This window comes from Pseudorasbora parva, chromosome 15, assembly GCF_024679245.1.
Source record: "Pseudorasbora parva isolate DD20220531a chromosome 15, ASM2467924v1, whole genome shotgun sequence".
Lineage (NCBI taxonomy): Eukaryota > Metazoa > Chordata > Actinopteri > Cypriniformes > Gobionidae > Pseudorasbora > Pseudorasbora parva.
In genome coordinates this window covers 6,765,617-6,783,577 of record NC_090186.1, presented here as the reverse complement: position 1 = coordinate 6,783,577, position 17,961 = coordinate 6,765,617, and the positions used below count along the sequence as shown (strand labels likewise).

Genomic DNA, 17,961 nt, shown 5'->3' with positions numbered 1-17,961 from the left:
TTCAGGGGTCTAGTGGAGTCCATGCCTCGACGGGTCAGGGCTGTTTTGGCAGCAAAAGGGGAACCAACACAATAATAATGTTATGCTTGATCGCCTGGTGTATATGAACTGACATACGGTAACTAAAGTATCCTTGTTTCACTTTGAGAGTAATATAACAGGAGTAGGTCACAACCTAATGTGTGGCTAGTTGTAACACACTTGGTTTAAAAGTTTCCACACAGGCCAGCAGGACAAAACTCAGTGTGTTTATTTGTTGCTATATCAACATTCTGATTATCCTTTTTTATGTTTTTGAGATATAAAAAAAAAAAAACGAAACAATGTACAAGTATGCCAAATCCTTCTCGAATGAGAACCAGAAGGTGCTTAATCATACACCGGTAGCTCCTTATGGTCTAACATATCCAACAAATATGTTAAAACTACCATGCCAAGAACCCTTTGATTAAAATGTTTATTAGTTTCAGTAACATTTATTCATTCAGTCTAATTCAGTTTAGTCATTTTTAAGAAGGTTACAACTTGGGTGTTCAGCATATTGTTTCAGAAATTAAAACAATTAAAGATATTGAAATTTCAGACTTCATTTGGTTGGATTTATGTTGTGTAATTTGGGTTTAAGAAAAATAAACATGACTATTTGTGAAAGGAAATATGATTATTGGAGGCTTTAAAAGAAACAAACTGTCTTTACAATTTCACATGTGTTTGATTCCAATTTAGTTATTTTCACACAGATTTTAATTGGGAAAATCTATGGACTTATCACAGTTAAATGGTGATTTCTGACTACTAGGAGTTCATAAAAATTGTGATATTCATGAAATGTTATTCTATTTAAATAAAAAAAATATTTAAATGCAATAATGTCATTTATGTTCACAAGTGAAAGTGAAAAGATGATAAATGCATTATATTTTATATGGTTACTTTTACAATTTCACGGGGTGCTTAATGTTAACAGGGGGTTCATCTGACAAAAAAATAGTTGGCAAATGCCTAAAGTTATTTCAAAACGAGAAAAATGTTTTGTGAAACTTCATGTAATACCTCTAAAGACCGTTAGGGGGCTCAAGAGTTCGCATAAACAATCCTGCGTCATTGCCGTCACGTCCATGGGAATTACGGCATGACGCGCAGAGCGTCGTGCCCTCATGTTGATTCACGCATTGTTGGTAACTAGCGTGATAAAAAAAATGGCGTCTACATGGAGAATACATTTAACGATGTTTTATCTGATCGTCTTGTGTATCCTGGCTTACGCCCAATCAAAACAAACAACCACGGTGAGTTAACGTTATATGTCATATTCTGAGCTAGTCTTTGTGTTGCATCACATGTAGCTACACAAAGTGCTTATCCGATGATAAATAACTGACACGTTATTAGACATTAATTTGGTTTATAACCATGGTTTGTCTGCCACTGACATTAGTGAAGTAAATCTAATATTCACGGTTAATTTACCCATATCAGCGGCCGTCAGCTTTGAAAACTTCTGGGAAAGCCTGTCAAGTGTGACTCATGTAAACAAACGCGTCTGTTATCATGTATGCTCTTTATTTCACAGGAAACCATCGTGTTAAACGTGACGGCGGTTAGTGAAAATAACCAGACAAAGTACAGTGTACAGGTAAGAAGTATTTTGTGGGAATAGTGCATTATATTCATAAATATATTTCGTAAAGGATGTATAATTTAATATGATTTCCTGTTCTCTCTTTTAGATTAATTTGAATATAGGTTTCTTGGACAATGAAACATTTATTAATGGAGCTCCTCTCAAGTCTACAGGAGTCACGAGGATGACGTGTCCTGCATTGTTGTGTAATTTTATTTACTAATCAAATGTATCTCAATTTAAAGTCTAGTTAAGAGACAATTTAGTGATAGTGTTTATCACTGTTCTTTGTGTTTGCAGTGGATGGTCATAATGTGAGCCCGGTCAGTAGTGAGCTGAGGCTGATGGTGAATCAGTCATATGTTCACAGTGATGCTGGAGAGCAGGTTCTGTTACTCCTCCTGAGTCAGGAGATAATCCAGTTGGCAGATGTAAAGGTTTGAACCGTTACCCTATAAATGATGACTCACATTCTCTGTTATATGGCTTTCACAAAGTAATGCAAGTGTTAGATCACCCAAAAATGAAAATGCCGTCATTATTTACTTACCCTCATGTCGTTCTAAACCCACACGACCTTTGTTCATCTTTGGAACACAAAAACATATATTTTTGATGAAATTTGAGAGCTTTTTCTTACCCCACAGAGACAGCAATGCAATGACCAATTCCAAGGTCCAGAAATGTAGTAAAAACATTGTTAAAGTAGTTTATATGACTCCAGTTGTGCAGCCTTAATGTTATGAAGCGACGAGAATATTTTTTGTACGTAAAAAAACTAACAAAAATAATGACTTAATTGAACAATTTCTTCACGTTTGTGTCAGTCTCCTACGCTGTTGACGTAGTAAATATAGTGCAGCACTTCCGATTTATGTCAGAGCTACGCCACCATGCAGGCTTACCATTGGCTGATGTTGTTTACATGAGCACCATGAGAAGAAATGGTTGAATAAAGTTGTTATTTTTCATAGTTTTTTGCACACAGTGTTCTTGTCGCGTTATAATATTAAGTGTGAACCACTGGAGTCACATGGGCTTTTTTAACAAATTGGGCTTTTTGTTTTTACTACCTTTCTGGGCCTTGTTAGTGTTCATTAAGTTGCTGCCTATAGAGGGGTCAGAAACCTGCCAAATTTCATCAAAAATATCTTATTTTGCATTCTGAAGATGAATGAAGGTCTTACGGGTTTGTGAGGTAATTAATGACCGAATTAAATTTTATTGGGGTGAACTAACCGTTTATACAAAATGACAGCTTTAATGCTATGAAAAGAAAGCAAACTCTTGCATTTGATGTCGTGATTCTGTAGGTTCAGCAGCCTGACGTGTGTGAGGTGGAGATCCGGTGGAACCAGAGCTCTGAGAAGATCACACAGATCACCAATATTACCCCTTTATCAAGAAGTGAGCTCTCTGTCATTCCACGAGAGAATGACGTCTTGGTTACTGATTCATCCATACATAATACAGGTATAATGATGCAGGTTACTCTTGTTTGTTTTCTGAAAAGTCACTATAGTGCTTTAACTGTAAGGATTTCTGTCAGAGGTGTTGCAATATATAGTCACAATATATCGCAATACAAAAATGCAGCATGTCTCATGGATATTGACAATGTGTTGTGAATAGTTCACCCAAAGTAAAAATTACTTTTAGTGTCAGTAGATTAAACGACTATATATAAAGCATAATAATGAAATGGGGGAATATTTTAGTGTCCTGATAAAGGCAAATGTCTTATGTTTATTGTAAAAATTGGCCCACATAATTTTAAATAGATCTAGTCAGTGAATGAGTAAAGGCATATTCGTCTAAAATAAATCAGTATTTTCAGCTTCAGAATCATGAAAATGTTTATTCTGGTGTCACCACTGTCCCGAGTTACCAGCCTATTCATTTCCACCCCCAGTGTAACACCAACATAGCATTATAGTCAACAGGACATCTTTGTTAACCTTTCTTAACATAACTTTTACCATATGTCTTCGGGTATCGCAATAATATTGTGAGTTCAGTATCGTGATATTTATTGAATTGTGGAATGAGGCTATCGTTACACCCCTAATTACTATGTATTGTTTTCTTCACAGTTGAAGACCAAGTGCGTAACACCACTAGCCACTATCTATTCAGACATGCAGAGACCACCCAGGAGGAGATTGCAGCTCCAGGGAAACTTCCTGAAACACCCTTGCGGATGGACCCTGAAACCCTGTATGAGTCCAGAGAGGAAGAGGAAAGGACTTCTGATCCATTGTTGCCTGAGGTTCCCCTAAGAGGGTCCATATCCTCTTACAGTGTAAGCACTTCTGTACCACCACCGTGTACTCTTAGGGTGTATTAAATGTGGAATAAAATAATTTTTTTAAAGGATTAGGTCACTCCAGAATTAAATGTCCTGATAATTTACTCACCATCATGTCATCCAAGATGTTCATGTCTGTCTTTCTTCAGTCGAAAAGAAATTCCAGCTAAGGATTATTGGTCTTATCTAATGAAGCAATCTGTCATAAAAATAAAAAAAAGTATATAATTTTTAACCATAAATGCTTGTCTTGCACTAGCTCGACGGTACGTCACACATTACATAATCACGTTGGAAAGGTTACGCGTGAAGTTGCTGAAAGTACCGACCCAGTTGTTACAAAACTAATGTTCAAAGACTGTCAAATGCCCTTTACCAAAAAAAGGTAAAACAACGATGCCAGAGATTTTTTTGAAGTTGGAGGAGAAAATTCTCTGTGAAAAGTTTGAGTGACCTTTTCAGTGCGATTTACATAGTGCATGCAGTCGTGAAACATGCATCTCACAGCTAGTGCAAGATGAACATTTGTGGTTAAAATGTATATACATTTTTATTTTTGTAGAAAATGTGTGATTGTTTCGATAGATAAGACCCTTATTCCTCAGCTGGGACTGTTCTCCTCAAAAATCGAGGAATGTTTTCCTCAAAAACCTTTATTTCTTTTCGACTTAAGAAAGACAGACATGAACATATTGGATGTTTTTGGGGTTAGTAAATTATAAGGACATTTTAATTCTGGAGTGAACTGTTCTTTAACTGTCCGTCTGAAAAAATGCAGACACCTCAAACTCCTTTGTGGAAGAAGAGCGTCGTCGTGTTGACAAGTGTGACAATGCGGATCCACTAAAAAGGATTTTCAAAAGTGTGTGAAGTTTGCGGCTCCATTGTTGCAGTAAACTTGCGCAAAGTTCTTAAATTAATAATTTATAGGTGTACTGTTATTGAAGGGACTTCGACTTCACATTTTCACACCGCGGAACAAAATGTAATTGGTTGCGTTACATGTCAGTCTTTAACATGATGAAAAGCTGTGAAAGAGTCCTGACCTTCTGCCTTCAGTCTGAAGGTCTGGTTATGTGAGACTAGGCGGGACTTGACTGTCCATCGATAAGCGATTGAATAGTTGGGATTTGTTATTGCGGTGATCTCTTGTGATTGGCAGGTTGTCCTGCCAGTAAACATGTCATCAGAGAAGAGATGTTGCTGCAAGAGGGAGAGGAAGTTATTTTGATTTAAGATTGAAGGTGGATTATTACTAAATAAACCAAAAAATAGTGATGTGCATGGATAAATTAATTATAGCAAATACTGTAATATTCCATTACAAATGTTACATTACAATTACACTAGTGTCCTTTTCACAGACCCCAGCCTTTAATGTTGTTTTGTTATTTGTGTAGGTGGCGTGTCAGTGGGTTGAGGAGCTGAGGGATAAGCTGAGGCGCTTCTGGTCTGATTCAGTCCCGCTCTTCTTCTTGATCATGTGGGTGGTGGTGGTCGGCGTTGCAGGCTCAGCTGTCATCATTAAGATCCTGGATCTTCTGTTCCCCTCCTGTGAACACAGGTACAACTTGCACCAACCTGCTAGTGGGTCAGACCCTATAATAAATGCACGGCCGTACAAGTGATATCTGAATATGATTTAAAGCAGTGACAGGGTTGCCAACTCTCACGCATTTGGCATGTCACACACTCATACTCATTGATGGTCAAATGTGACCATACACCGTAACTATTTTTCAATTAAATAAGTGTTCTATATTTTAGTTCAATAATGTTTATTGAATATTTTGAATAGATCTTTTGGTAGGCTACTAAATACTATTTGTGTAATAATTATTGTCAATAAATTACCATTATTTGTATTTCAATTTGTGTCGTAATTAAGGTTAAAATAGAGAATTTCAATTCATAGAGGTAAATTAGTCATTTTGTTGCTTAAAAAATAATGTTAATTTGTAATGCCATTACCCAGTAGGTGCCTTATGGCTCTTTAATAAATATACGTATCTAATGTAGTTGCTCAAAAACAATTTGAATAAATATTTAGATATGATCAAACACTAGATTTTTTTAAATGTGAAATTTTAAAACGTTAATAACTTATGCATCATATTACGACTTAGTATCCTAATATTTTTAATTAATAATGATACTTATATAAGCACACAAAAGTGAATATTAATGAATGCGAGCACATTTAATTTGACCCAAGAAACGTTTAAAATAATGCTAAGACAAACTAATTTTTCCTTATTATGTACAGTAAGCTATATACTACATATGTAGTATGTAGTACCCCCCCCCCCCACTCCAACTTGAACATAAAAGTTGGCAACCCTGTATTTATTATAACTCAAGCAGGGTTGTTTGTTCACTTGGCTCTGTAGACCTGAGCATAACTGGATTTGTTCTCATCTTAAAAACCAATTAGAAGTTGTTTTATACAGTCTGCTAGATAACATTTACACTTTACACGAGTAAAGCTTTAATGTGTATTTTTGGCATGCTGTCAGAGGGGAGGGCTCAAAGGATTTGGCCCAAACCCAGAGTACTCCCTAGGGGTGGGCGATATCTCGATATTTAAAATATATCTCGATATTTTTTCAACTCGATATGGATTTGGATATATTGTTTATATTTAATTCTGATTCCGCCACTTTGCTTGTTTGCCTTCCCTGAGCTGTGCTTGCCCCCGCTCGCGCGCCTCCCGCCTCGTTGCTTTTGTTCCCCCTCCCCTCGTGTGTTGTTTCATTGAACACGGCGGCATCCGCAACCAGGTGAGGATTAGTTATCATGTTGACAAGCGCATGCGTTGTGCAACACTCAGTTTAGAAACCATGTTCGCGCGCCTCTTTGGCCAGCAGCCATATCACCCTGTAGCCCAAGACTGGTTTCCCACTGAAGCTAAGCAGGGCTGAGCCTGGTCAGTACCTGGATGGGAGACCAAATGGGAAAACCAGGTTGCTGCTGGTAGAGGTATTAGTGAGACCAGCAGGGGGTGCTTACCCTGTGTGGGTCCTAATGCCCCAGTATAGTGATGGGGACACTGTACTGTCAATGAGCACCGTCCTTCGGATGAGACGTTAAACCATGGTCCCGACTCTCTGTGGTCGTTAAAAATCCCATGTCCTTCGATAAAGAGTAGGGGTGTAACCCCGGCATCCTGGCCAAATTTGCCCATTGGCCTCTGTCCATCATGGTCTCTTAAAGGGGGGGTGAAATGCTGTTTCATGCATACTGAGCTTTTTACACTGTTAAAGAGTTGGATTCCCATCCTAAACATAGACAAAGTTTCAAAAACTAATGTTGGACGTTTGATGGAGTATTTCTGTGTCAAAAATACTCCTTCCGGTTTCTCACAAGTTTCGGCGAGTTTTTTTCGAGTATGGGTCTATTTGACGTTAATAAGAGCGGAAGGTCCTTGTATGGGCCGTACGGGCTCTTCTCCCGGTAGGGTGCGCGCGCGCGTGACTAGAGCACGCTGTAAACAGTCTCTCAGCTGCAGATCCAGTCGTCCGTGAACGGCGCCGCGCTCCACTTTATTCCTATGGGTGACGTCGAGCGACTTCAATGCTTCAGCACAGCATTCCGGGAAGGCAGCGCTGCATTTGAACCGATTTGAACGCAGAAATGACGGGAAGCTTGACAACATCGTTTCAGTTGCGTCTCAAAATGGATTTACACACCACTGCTGTCACAGGACTTTACCAAATCATACCAAAGAAGTGTGTTTCTGACGGAGCGGTCCCAGCGATAAAGCTTCGACGGTGAGTTAACTTAAACTGCTTCAAATGTCTCTGCTATTGGCTACCGTCGCATGAGTAAACATCAGTAATAGACAACAATCGCGTGCTTCGTCATTCAAATGCGCTAACGGTTACTCCATTGTTGTTCTGTGTATAACGTTACAGTATGCTTGCTACTTCTAAGGTCTAGTCGCATACAATAGTCCATAAACCGAATCATGTCCTCATACACTGCGAGTAAACACACACAAATGTGGAGAGGCCACTAAATACAGTAACTTACATACCACAGAGACGGACGTCCTGCTGTTGCCGTTTCTCCTGTTCAATTTATTTCTCCCTCAGATTTGATTGTGGATCATTATCTGTATTAGCTGACATAGCGATGGGTTCCTCCACGCTTGAGGACGTCACCGCTTTGCGCGCTTGTCATTCTTTAGCTCCGCCCACACGATACGCCTCCAGGCGCTCGGTTTTTTCCGGAAAGACTCGGTACAGCCTATATTTCTTTTATAAATATGATAAAACTAAAGACTTTTCGGAGATATGAAGGATGCAATACTACTCTATAGGTACTCAAGATTGACATGAGATTGACTGAAACTGAGTGTTTCACCCCCCCTTTAACAAAAAAATTAGAATTTAAATTTTTTTTTTTTTTAAATTTAAATGTCGCAAAAGCACTTTGTTCCTTCATGAAATGACTACCTCTTTGCACTTCAATTAAAAAAAAAGAATTTGTGGCATTTGGCATATTTGTTTTTGCTGTAGTTTTTAGGGGGTTATTTTTCCTGTAAAGATATCGGGATATATATCGTATATCGAGATATATTTTTTGCTCCATATCGCCCAGCCCTAGTACTCCCCCCTGTGTATGTAAGTGGTTAGAACTAGAAGTGTGAAGATGGTAACTTGCTGATACTCTTTCATTAAACAGAGGTAAGACTGCTGTATATATACACCTCTTTGCTCATCTTTGATTGGCTGAGTTCTCTCCACTTGTGTTAATTATCTGAACGCGCTCCTCCAGAACTTCAATAAAACAGCATATATAATTTTCAACATTGTTCTTTTCTGTCTTTCATAGGGGATTCTTTCATCTGAATCCAGAGACTCTGATGCCAGATGATGAAAAAGAGCGGCTAATAGATAATATGGAGGGAGACGTGCCAGAAAAAAGCATTTTGATAGAAAAGTGATGGACGTGTTCTCATCAGTTTGGCTATGTGACTTTATTTGGTCGACAATACCAATGACTTCAGTGTAGCACTTTAAAAGAAAACAAAAAAGATTCGGCAACATTTCCTAAAGAGACAGATTTCTGTTTTCACATCTGTGTGAAAGCATAATCAGCAATTGTATTCTTCACTACACTGTGTTTGGGGGGAAAAGTGTGAGGTAAAATAAGCTCAGTACCCAAAATATCCCTTCTTTTCCCTCCACTAAACTGTCTGTGTTCCTTAAAAGCATTGTGAGTTTAGTTGATCATAGAGACTGCCGGAAGTAATGGTTCGACAAACTACTTAGGCTTATGATGCTTTTGGGAAATGCAGATCTGGTTGTTTTGTGGTAATACTATGAATTACTTTTGCCTGACAAATGGAAATGGTGGCATTAATGGGGGAAGAACAAATGAATCCATCTAGGTTAATGTAATTAACCATCAAAATAACTTAACACAACTCGCCATATTATTTAAATGGTTTTTTTTCTTATTTCTTACTGTCTGGCTGTTTTTATGAAACTGTCTATGTTGCTTAATGTAGTTAAATGTAATATTCATGTTGCTTGAGACGTTGCGGTAACATTAAGCATCAATACCAGCAATACATTTCAGCTTTGACCTGCACGAATGACATATTTTGGCTCGAGCAGTGGGTCAAAGTATTCCCCGTTACTTAAACTGAGACTTTCTTTGGTCATTTTAAAGCATTACAACTGGACATGTACGTTTTGTTGTAGCCTTGTTATTGAAATCTGTAATTTGTGTCATTCTCAAGCATGTTATGACTTTTCACAGTTTTAATAAATTCTTCACAAATGAGTTTAAATGTGTGATTTAAAAATAAAAACAACAGTCCTTTTCAAATTAAAAAATATTTATTCAACAAAATACATAATTTTACAAATGTATCATATCAATGGAATGTCACTAATGAAATGTTTCTAAAAGTCAAGCACTCAACACACCTTTAAGACACTTGGTCATTATGAACTCTGGAAACTTTGGCCTTTAAAATCAATCTGAGGCACATCAGCAGTAAATCCATCAGCTTGCATAGCTCTTCACTTAAAGGAGTGTTTGGAGAGCGACGGATTTGCTGGTCTTTGGTCAGTGGCAGTGATTTAACAGGAACAGCTCAAACCAATAAAAACATGCCCACAAACTCTGTCTGTACACTAATAAGGCAACACATTGTGAGCTTGTAATAAGAGCACTAAACCAGTTTGGATTTCCTGGATCTTAGTTCAGCCTTCATCCTTACAAACTTAAGTTTAGGAGAAAGCTTAACCAGCTCTGAAAGTTCTGCATTACTATTAAATATTAAACTATGAATTTGTACACACTTTGTACAAGGCCAAATTTAGCTAGGCTCTTTGATTTCAGTCTGGTCCAGAATGGAAATGCGTTATGAGATTTAGTGAAACTGGTCCTTCAAAGTGCTAACAGCGATTGTGAGGAGGAACAATCAAGGCTCTTTGGCATCATCAGCAGGAGCCAAACTCTTCTATCCACTTCTTGTATTTCTCTATATCAGCAGCCGATACAGACTTGGACACTTTCTTCAGCGCCGCCTCGAAGTCCTCCATTGTAGTGGGCATGTGCATCTCATCTTTTGATAAGTTGCGTATCTCCTCAGGGGTCAACCCCTCAATCCGCCTTCTCATTGCCATCAGGGATGCATCTCTGCAATTATTTAAAAAAACATTGAATTACTTTTAGAACTGGGGCACTTTAAACACTGAAAATAATTTCCAGCTCAACTCAAGTGATGTAAGGACACCTGCAAACATTGGTGATGTCAGCACCAGAGTACCCCTCCAACTGCTCGGCGATCTTGTCCATGTTGACGTCATTGGCCAACTCCAGCTCCTTCAGACTGATCTTGAGTAACTCCACTCTGCCTTTAGCTAAGAGAATACACAATGTGTTTTTAAATACTTCAGTTACGTTTATTTGTCTTGAGTTGAGATGTATTAAACATGTAATACAGTATGATGAGTGATGAGTTCTGAATACCCGAGGGCAGCGGGATATAAATTCTCTTCTCTAGTCTCCGTCTCAGAGCTTCATCAATGTCCCAAGGGAAGTTGGTGGCTGCCAGAACCATAACCATTTTTGACGGGTCATTTTCAGATGTGCCACCAACACCTGGATAACAAAAGAGGTGTATCTATTGATTGTTCTCCATTAATCAGTCATTAATCAAAACTGTACAGTTACAGATTGTATGAAGAAATACCATCCATTTGGACGAGTAGTTCAGCTTTGACGCGTCTGCTGGCTTCATGTTCTTCTGAGGTTCCTCTGCGGCTACATATGGAGTCAATCTCATCAACGAAGATTGTGGTGGGGGCATAAAACCGGGCCTGCATAAACATGCAAACGCATGGACAGCAATAAAACCGCAAGTTTGGCAAACATTTTACATGTATTAATGAGGGGTAATACAGAAGTGCATGTGATTTTACCATCTCAAACAGCAGCCGCACAAGTTTTTCAGACTCTCCTCTGTATTTGGAGGTGAGGGTGGAGGAGGACACGTTAAAAAAGGTGGTTCGGCACTCAGTGGCAACGGCTTTGGCCAGCAATGTCTTTCCTGTGCCTGGCGGCCCCACCATCAGCACTCCCTAAAATCATACGTTTAGTTAATGAGTGTGTGAAAATACCGTGTATAGTGCAGTAAAGTTCAACACAAAAGAGGATAGTAACGCATGAAAGTAGGGCTGGCTGATATACCGGTAGACATGATTAACTGGTAGAGATTTTGGACTCGTCTCTAACGCTGTTACACTCTGGAGTGACGGTTTCTCAGCGCTGTCTGAAAGACGCACGACATGGAGCCGCTGCTCATAGAGAGCCTGAGAACTGAACTGAAGACTTTTTGCCACCTAACTGGGCATGAATGGGTAAATAAACACACCTATGTGTCAAAGTGAACTTCTTTTAAAAACGTTAAAAGTCTTACCAAAGACTATAGGTATAGAAAGACGGTTCACTCATGTTACTTATCAATGGGAGAAACTGCAGCATGCAACATGGCGGTATAGTCCTGCCTTCTAAGCAAGAGAGCCAATCACTGAGTCTTAAAGCCATTGCTTCATGGCAGCTGCAGTTAGAAGCTCCGGTTCCCATAGAAACCTGAGATGGGATTAGAAGCGCATGTGCGCATTGGTACATCTAGCCTGAAAAATACGCTTTTTTAACACTTTTTGAGCATATAAAACAACTTTTATGGGATAGTTCATGTTCGATTTTGCTGATTTGAAATATGTAAATTGAATTTAAAGCAGTTTATGAGAAGTCAGGATTCCCCCATTGAAGTAGATAGGTCTTGGATGCCGAAATAGAGGCGTTGCAAATATGGCCCAGAGTGACTAGACTTTGCTTGAAATAGACTTTGGTCTTACCAACTTCTGAACAGTACTTTATGAACATGGATAATGTAAAATAAAAAGAGGAAATGCATTTTCAAGGGCACCGAGTACAGAACACAATAAGACATGATATCTTCCTGATATCTGGAAGTTTTGGAGTGGAGCTTTGTGAAATCCATAAAGCACACTTTTATGTGGGGTGTTTGTGGGCGTTCATACCTTCCACGGGCGTCTTATGCCTTTAAAGAATTCAGGCATCCACATGGGCAGAACCACTGCTTCCTTCAACAGCTTCTTGGCCTCCTCCAGGTCCGCAATGTCACCCCTATAACAAACATTAAAAAACATTATTTATTAACCATTAGCATTTTGAGAATTTCATTTAGGTGAAGATGAGAGCAGATGAACCCACCATGTGACATTGGGGTTTTGGGAGATGATGTCTCTCTCCAGAATGTCAATCAGGTCTTTGTCCTCTCCTCCTCTGTCAAACCTCTTCACCTCCGTCTCCACACCCTCCGCTTTGTTCTACAGGGAGCAGAGTTGTCAAATGTTTTTGTGGTGCTTGCCTACTGCAAAGCATCATTATTGTTCTCTTGCATACTTATTCTTCTTCCACACAAAACTTTGGCGCTCCCGAACTGGCTTATTGAGGACAGGTGTGCTATATCTTATGGTTGGAACGACGATGTTTGCAAAGCGGACAAAAAAATAGAAATCCCATTGACTCTCTCTCTCTCTAACGCGCACCTTATCTTATCAAGCAGCCAACAAGTAATGACCTAAAATATTCATAGCCACACCCTAGCAACCAGTTACAGGTCCCTAGAAACCACCCCATAGACTTCCATTGAAAAATAGATAAGAGGGATATAAATGAATCAGAGTATCATACAGACACATGAGTTTGGCTCTTTTGATTTGGGCAGACATGCAGTCTATTCATTTAACCCTGCTAACAGTCTAACCATGGCCTAGCAACCATTTAGAGCACCATAGCAACTGTTTAACTTTATGAATAAGCTATATTTCCGCACCAGAACATCATATAGACATTGGGGTGGGCTTTTTTGTTTCGAGTGAGAAACCAGTCTGTAAATATCACCCAGTTAGCCACACCCTAGCAACTGTTTAGAGCACCCAAGCAACCGTACTGCAACATAATGAAGCCACATCTCAGCTCCACAATATCAAACATACATGGTGGCTGGCTCCCTTGCATCGTGCAGAACACTGAACACATCTGCCCAGTGCTGAGTTTTGTCACTGCAAGCACCACTCACATTTTCTTCAGGAAATGTCCATTCTAGTTTTCATTATGATTCAGTTTATAAAAGGTTCTGACTTAGACTGGGTAAACCCAGCCCGGTCTGCCGGTGATTTGATTTCACCCTGCAGCTCAGGCTAGAAACCTGTACATATTTTTATCCTGCTTGTGTTACAAATTAGCAGGGACCAATCACAAACCGGCTTATCCACCTGGGACGCTATTAGTGGGCTTAACACAATGATGCGATGTTGGCCTGATTGGTTGAAGGACTATCCAATTGCGTACGGAGTCATTTGAACTATGCCCGTTGATCACGCCTCTCGTGCAGTAGAAATACAGGGCAGACTCTGTCTTAAAAGATTGAGCTTGGTCTGGTGATAGCCAAACAAGTTCTGACCAGCTTTTCAGCTGAATTAGACAATGGTTTTGAGAAATGGTACAAATCAAACATCACATTGAACTTCAAACGAATGTTGAAAGACTGCAAATACAGTAAGTTCTGTTGTTTCAGTCTTTTGACCAAACCAAAGTGCTTATAGTCAAGAGTATAAAGAAAACACCTGCCATGTTTTAATGCTTTTAAACTCTACCTGAGCAGTTTCCCTTTGATGTAAGAAACCGGTATCACAGGTTTATAATGTTAATTCAGTGCAAGGCATCCGATCCTTTGAGTAAATATTGTGACTGAGCAGTTAATGACACAATGGGTCCTGTCCAAACAGCAGAAGGAGATGGGAAATGGATCCTTACCTTGTCATCTTTTGGCTTTGACGGGTTGTCTTTCTTTTCTTTGCCTTTCTGAGGTTTTCCCTTGTCTCCATTAGTGACGCGGGGCGAGGGTCGAGGCTGGCCGCGGGGGCCGACGCTTAACCTGTTTCCATGGCCTTTGCTGTCTTTGTACGGCCCAGAGGATTTGCGCACAACACATGGAGATGACCTGGGCACGAGCACAGACACATATTATCAGGACATACAGGCCTGACTCTGAAGGAACCCTTTAACAATAATATATTAATGCTGAATGGAATGAAATGTCCTTAATTGGGGCTGTAATCGCTGTAATTCAAATGTTACTGCATAATCAGATTATGGTTTATATAACAGGCTCAACAGACCTTTAATAGCCTCAAGGCAGGCATGAAAGAGTACGAGGGGCTGCGAGACGGTGGGAGGCATTTCAGATCTTAATCTAATTCACATGACAAGAGCGTTGATGGGGGCTTTAAAACTCAACAACTCTTATTAAAAGGCAGGATTCCCACACAGTGTGGCCAATGAATTTCCTTCACTTTCCAGTTGATTGAGATACTTAAAAAGAAATCTTGCAAGTGTAAATAAAAAAAAATTACACTATGTATTACTTTACAAATGTTTCCACTAAGACAAAATTCTAAAAACAATTCTGTCTGATTAAATGAGCATAATTTAAAATGTACATATAGTGAATATGGATATTTCCATGATCTTTCTGATACATTTAAAATGTAATTAAACTCCAAGACCATTTTTTGGGATTTCCACCTGGATTTGGCCTACCCAAATTGAAAAGCTTCCCATACACACATACAGTGGTCTAAATTCAAAATGTGGGTGTTATTTTACAGGAAACCCTTTGAAGTTACATAAAACACTGCTAAAAGGGATAAATATGTAAGTATATGTTGTCTAAGCTGCAATAACCCCCCCAAAAATTAGGTGCTTTTTGATTTTTATATATAAATTCATTTTTTAAAGTGTGTAACTCAGGCTCTGTGTGCTTTAGGACCCTGCAGTGCAGACAGTTTGGGCTGCTTCCACTAAATTCCAGAAAATAGTGGAAAAAAAACAAGTTTGTCTGTGTCATGTTGTATGACAGATTAACTCAAATGGGTCTGAAGGGATGACCCCCCCTTCACCCCCCTCCCCCAACCCTGCTACCCCCCTCAACCACCACCATATACAGTGATATAAATGCAATATCCCAGTTTCATTAAATTAATTATATATGCTGGAAACAGCCCAAACTGTCTGCAGGGTCCTAGAGCACACAGGGCCTGAGTTACACACTTTCAAAAATGAATTTATATATAAAAAACAGCTTAGACAACATATATTTACATGTTTATCACTTTTAGCAGTGTTTTACGTAACTTTAAAGGGTTTCCTGTAAAATGGCACCTACATTTTGAACCTAGACCACTGTATGTGTGTATGGGAGGCTTTTCAATTTGGGTAGGCCAAATCCAGGCGGAAATCCCAAAAATGGTCTTGGAGTTTAATAACATTTTAAATGTATCAGAAAGAAAGAGTAATTTAGTGTAAATACATTACTTTGTGTAAAACAAATGCCAAAGTGATGCATATCTCCGGAAAGTAGAGACTCTAAGCTTTCAAATGGTACCACATGACATCATAGCTCATCCACAGAGATTTAAAACTGAAAGTATATACATGACAATGTCATTCCCGACCCTGTACAGGGTCCACGGAGTTAAGTGGCTAAGTAGTTAAAGGTTTAGGTCACCCAAAAATGAAAATTCCGTCATTAATTCCTCACCCTCATGGTTAACCTGTAAGACCTTCGTTCATCTTCGGAATACAAATAAACTTTTTTTTTTTTGATGAAATCCGAGAGCTTTTTGACCCCACATAGACAGCAATTTAATGAACACTTTCAAGGTCCAGAAAGGTAGGAAAGACATCGTTAAACATAGTCCACGTGACTCCAGACTCATAAAGCTCTCAGATTTCATACAAAATATTTTATGTTCAGAAGATGAACGAGGGTCTTATGGGTTTGGAACAACATGAGCATGAGAAATTTGAGACAATTTTTATTTTTGGGTGAACTAACCCCTTAATGGCCATACATGTTTTTTTTCAGGCCTGGAAATAAAAGATTTTCAACCCTCAGTTTTATTTTCCAAGGTATCCATGATCTCTGAGATTTTTTTTCAAGGTGTGGGAACTCGAGTGAAAAGTCAAACATAAAAAAGACGTTGTTTGTAGACCGATAATATACAACATAGACGGGCATTATGCAAATGTATTTCTAGTGACGCAGTGGGATTTGAATTACAAACGACTCGTTTAGGCGGTTCAGAGTCGATTCTTTCTTTTAGGGGACAATAACTTTATTTATTATGCACTTTTCGAACACTTACATTCATAAACACAATGCATGAAAGGGAATATTAGAAAAAACATAATAGGGGCACTTTAACAGCTATACGTACACATAGCCTGTTGTAAGTGTACACAAGTTTGTGAGATGTGTGTGTCTCTGTGATGACTGTCAGGAGTGTTTCAACAAGACATGGACATGTACCTGTGCTCCACATGAACAGGCATAATGTCATTCTCCTGGCCAAAGCTGCTGGGTTTGGATGGGGTCGACACCATCTGGAAGCTCTCAAGTGTTGCCATGATCTCCCGAACTTGTTTAGTCTCTTCACTGATCTCCTGCCAAACCTTGATGAGACACATGAACACGCAAAGGCCTGTTAAAGCAAGTGAGACCCATTAAACAGTCTGAATCATAGAGAGCGTGAAGAGCAGGAGGAACTGTAACCTGCTGCCATTTCTGCTGTAGAGAGGAGTCTCTGACTGAGTACTGGTACTTCTTAATCTGCTCCAGGACGCCCTGATAACAGACCACGGCAGAGCTGTAGTTCCCCAGCAGCGCGTACTCTCGAGCCAGCTTCACATTCTCATTGATCTCCCCCAGACTCATCCTGAAGGAGAACAGCCGAGCTTGAAGACGCATGGAGATATATATTTAGCTTAGCATGTGCACTATATTGTTAAATGCTAAAAACAGACGTCAGTGAGAATATACATAACATCAGCCAATCACAAAATTACAAACATGGGAAAAATACCACGATACATCAAGCTATTACCAGGAAAACATGCCAGACATTTATCAGGTGCACAAAAGAGCTTAAGTTAGGTCAAAACAAACACGTTTATAACGATTTGTGTAGATATGAACAAACCTGTACAGTGATCAGTCTCTTAAGTAACCCGAAAAAGGCTCAGCATTCAACAATTGTTAGGGATCAAAAGTCATGTGTGCTGCCGTGGACAACGATTACATTTGAAATAGCTTATGATCCACTCACACACACTCGTGTGTTCACTTCAAAAGTTAACTTGTTTAGAAATGGCATTAAAGATTGTGAAGGCGGAAGCAAATGTAAAAACTCCCTCGCGGTTCTTCTTTTCAAAATAAAAGTCTATATACTCTCTTTTCAGAATAAAAGTACTACATGGAGAGAAACAAAAATATATATATTTCCAAAGTAAAATGGAACTAACATGGAAACATCAACGTTTGGGCCATGTTGTTGCAACCAGAACTGGGTAGATTGCTTACAAATTGTGATCGGTTACTGATTACAAATTACATGACAAAATTTGCAGTTAGTAA

General features: G+C 39.1%; 2 protein-coding genes and 1 pseudogene across 3 annotated transcripts; 2 read left to right on the top strand and 1 right to left on the bottom strand.

Annotated features, from left to right (window-relative positions):
• The first annotated feature begins 1,117 nt into the window (after nucleotides 1–1,117).
• Nucleotides 1,118–9,725, top strand: ginm1 (glycoprotein integral membrane 1). Its single transcript, XM_067416905.1, has 8 exons — nucleotides 1,118–1,289; nucleotides 1,574–1,636; nucleotides 1,731–1,830; nucleotides 1,925–2,061; nucleotides 2,938–3,097; nucleotides 3,718–3,926; nucleotides 5,333–5,496; nucleotides 8,769–9,725. Exons 1-8 carry the CDS (start codon nucleotides 1,158–1,160, stop codon nucleotides 8,878–8,880), a joined length of 1,077 nt encoding a protein of 358 aa, XP_067273006.1. The 5' UTR covers nucleotides 1,118–1,157; the 3' UTR covers nucleotides 8,881–9,725.
• Nucleotides 6,792–6,908, top strand: LOC137042091 (5S ribosomal RNA; annotated as a pseudogene).
• A 76-nt stretch (nucleotides 9,726–9,801) lies between the features above and the next one.
• katna1 (katanin p60 (ATPase containing) subunit A 1) lies at nucleotides 9,802–17,723 on the bottom strand. Of its 2 annotated transcripts, none has more exons than XM_067416903.1 (11): nucleotides 17,528–17,723; nucleotides 17,101–17,282; nucleotides 16,858–17,000; nucleotides 14,301–14,487; nucleotides 12,693–12,808; nucleotides 12,500–12,605; nucleotides 11,375–11,533; nucleotides 11,146–11,272; nucleotides 10,923–11,054; nucleotides 10,687–10,813; nucleotides 9,802–10,589 (listed from the first exon to the last, which is right to left on the bottom strand). In XM_067416903.1, exons 2-11 carry the CDS (start codon nucleotides 17,260–17,262, stop codon nucleotides 10,391–10,393), a joined length of 1,458 nt encoding a protein of 485 aa, XP_067273004.1. In that variant the 5' UTR covers nucleotides 17,263–17,282; nucleotides 17,528–17,723; the 3' UTR covers nucleotides 9,802–10,390. The 2 variants fall into 2 exon arrangements, with proteins under 2 accessions (XP_067273004.1, XP_067273005.1); XM_067416904.1 differs by having other exon boundaries at nucleotides 17,101–17,263.
• Nucleotides 17,724–17,961: the final 238 nt, after the last annotated feature.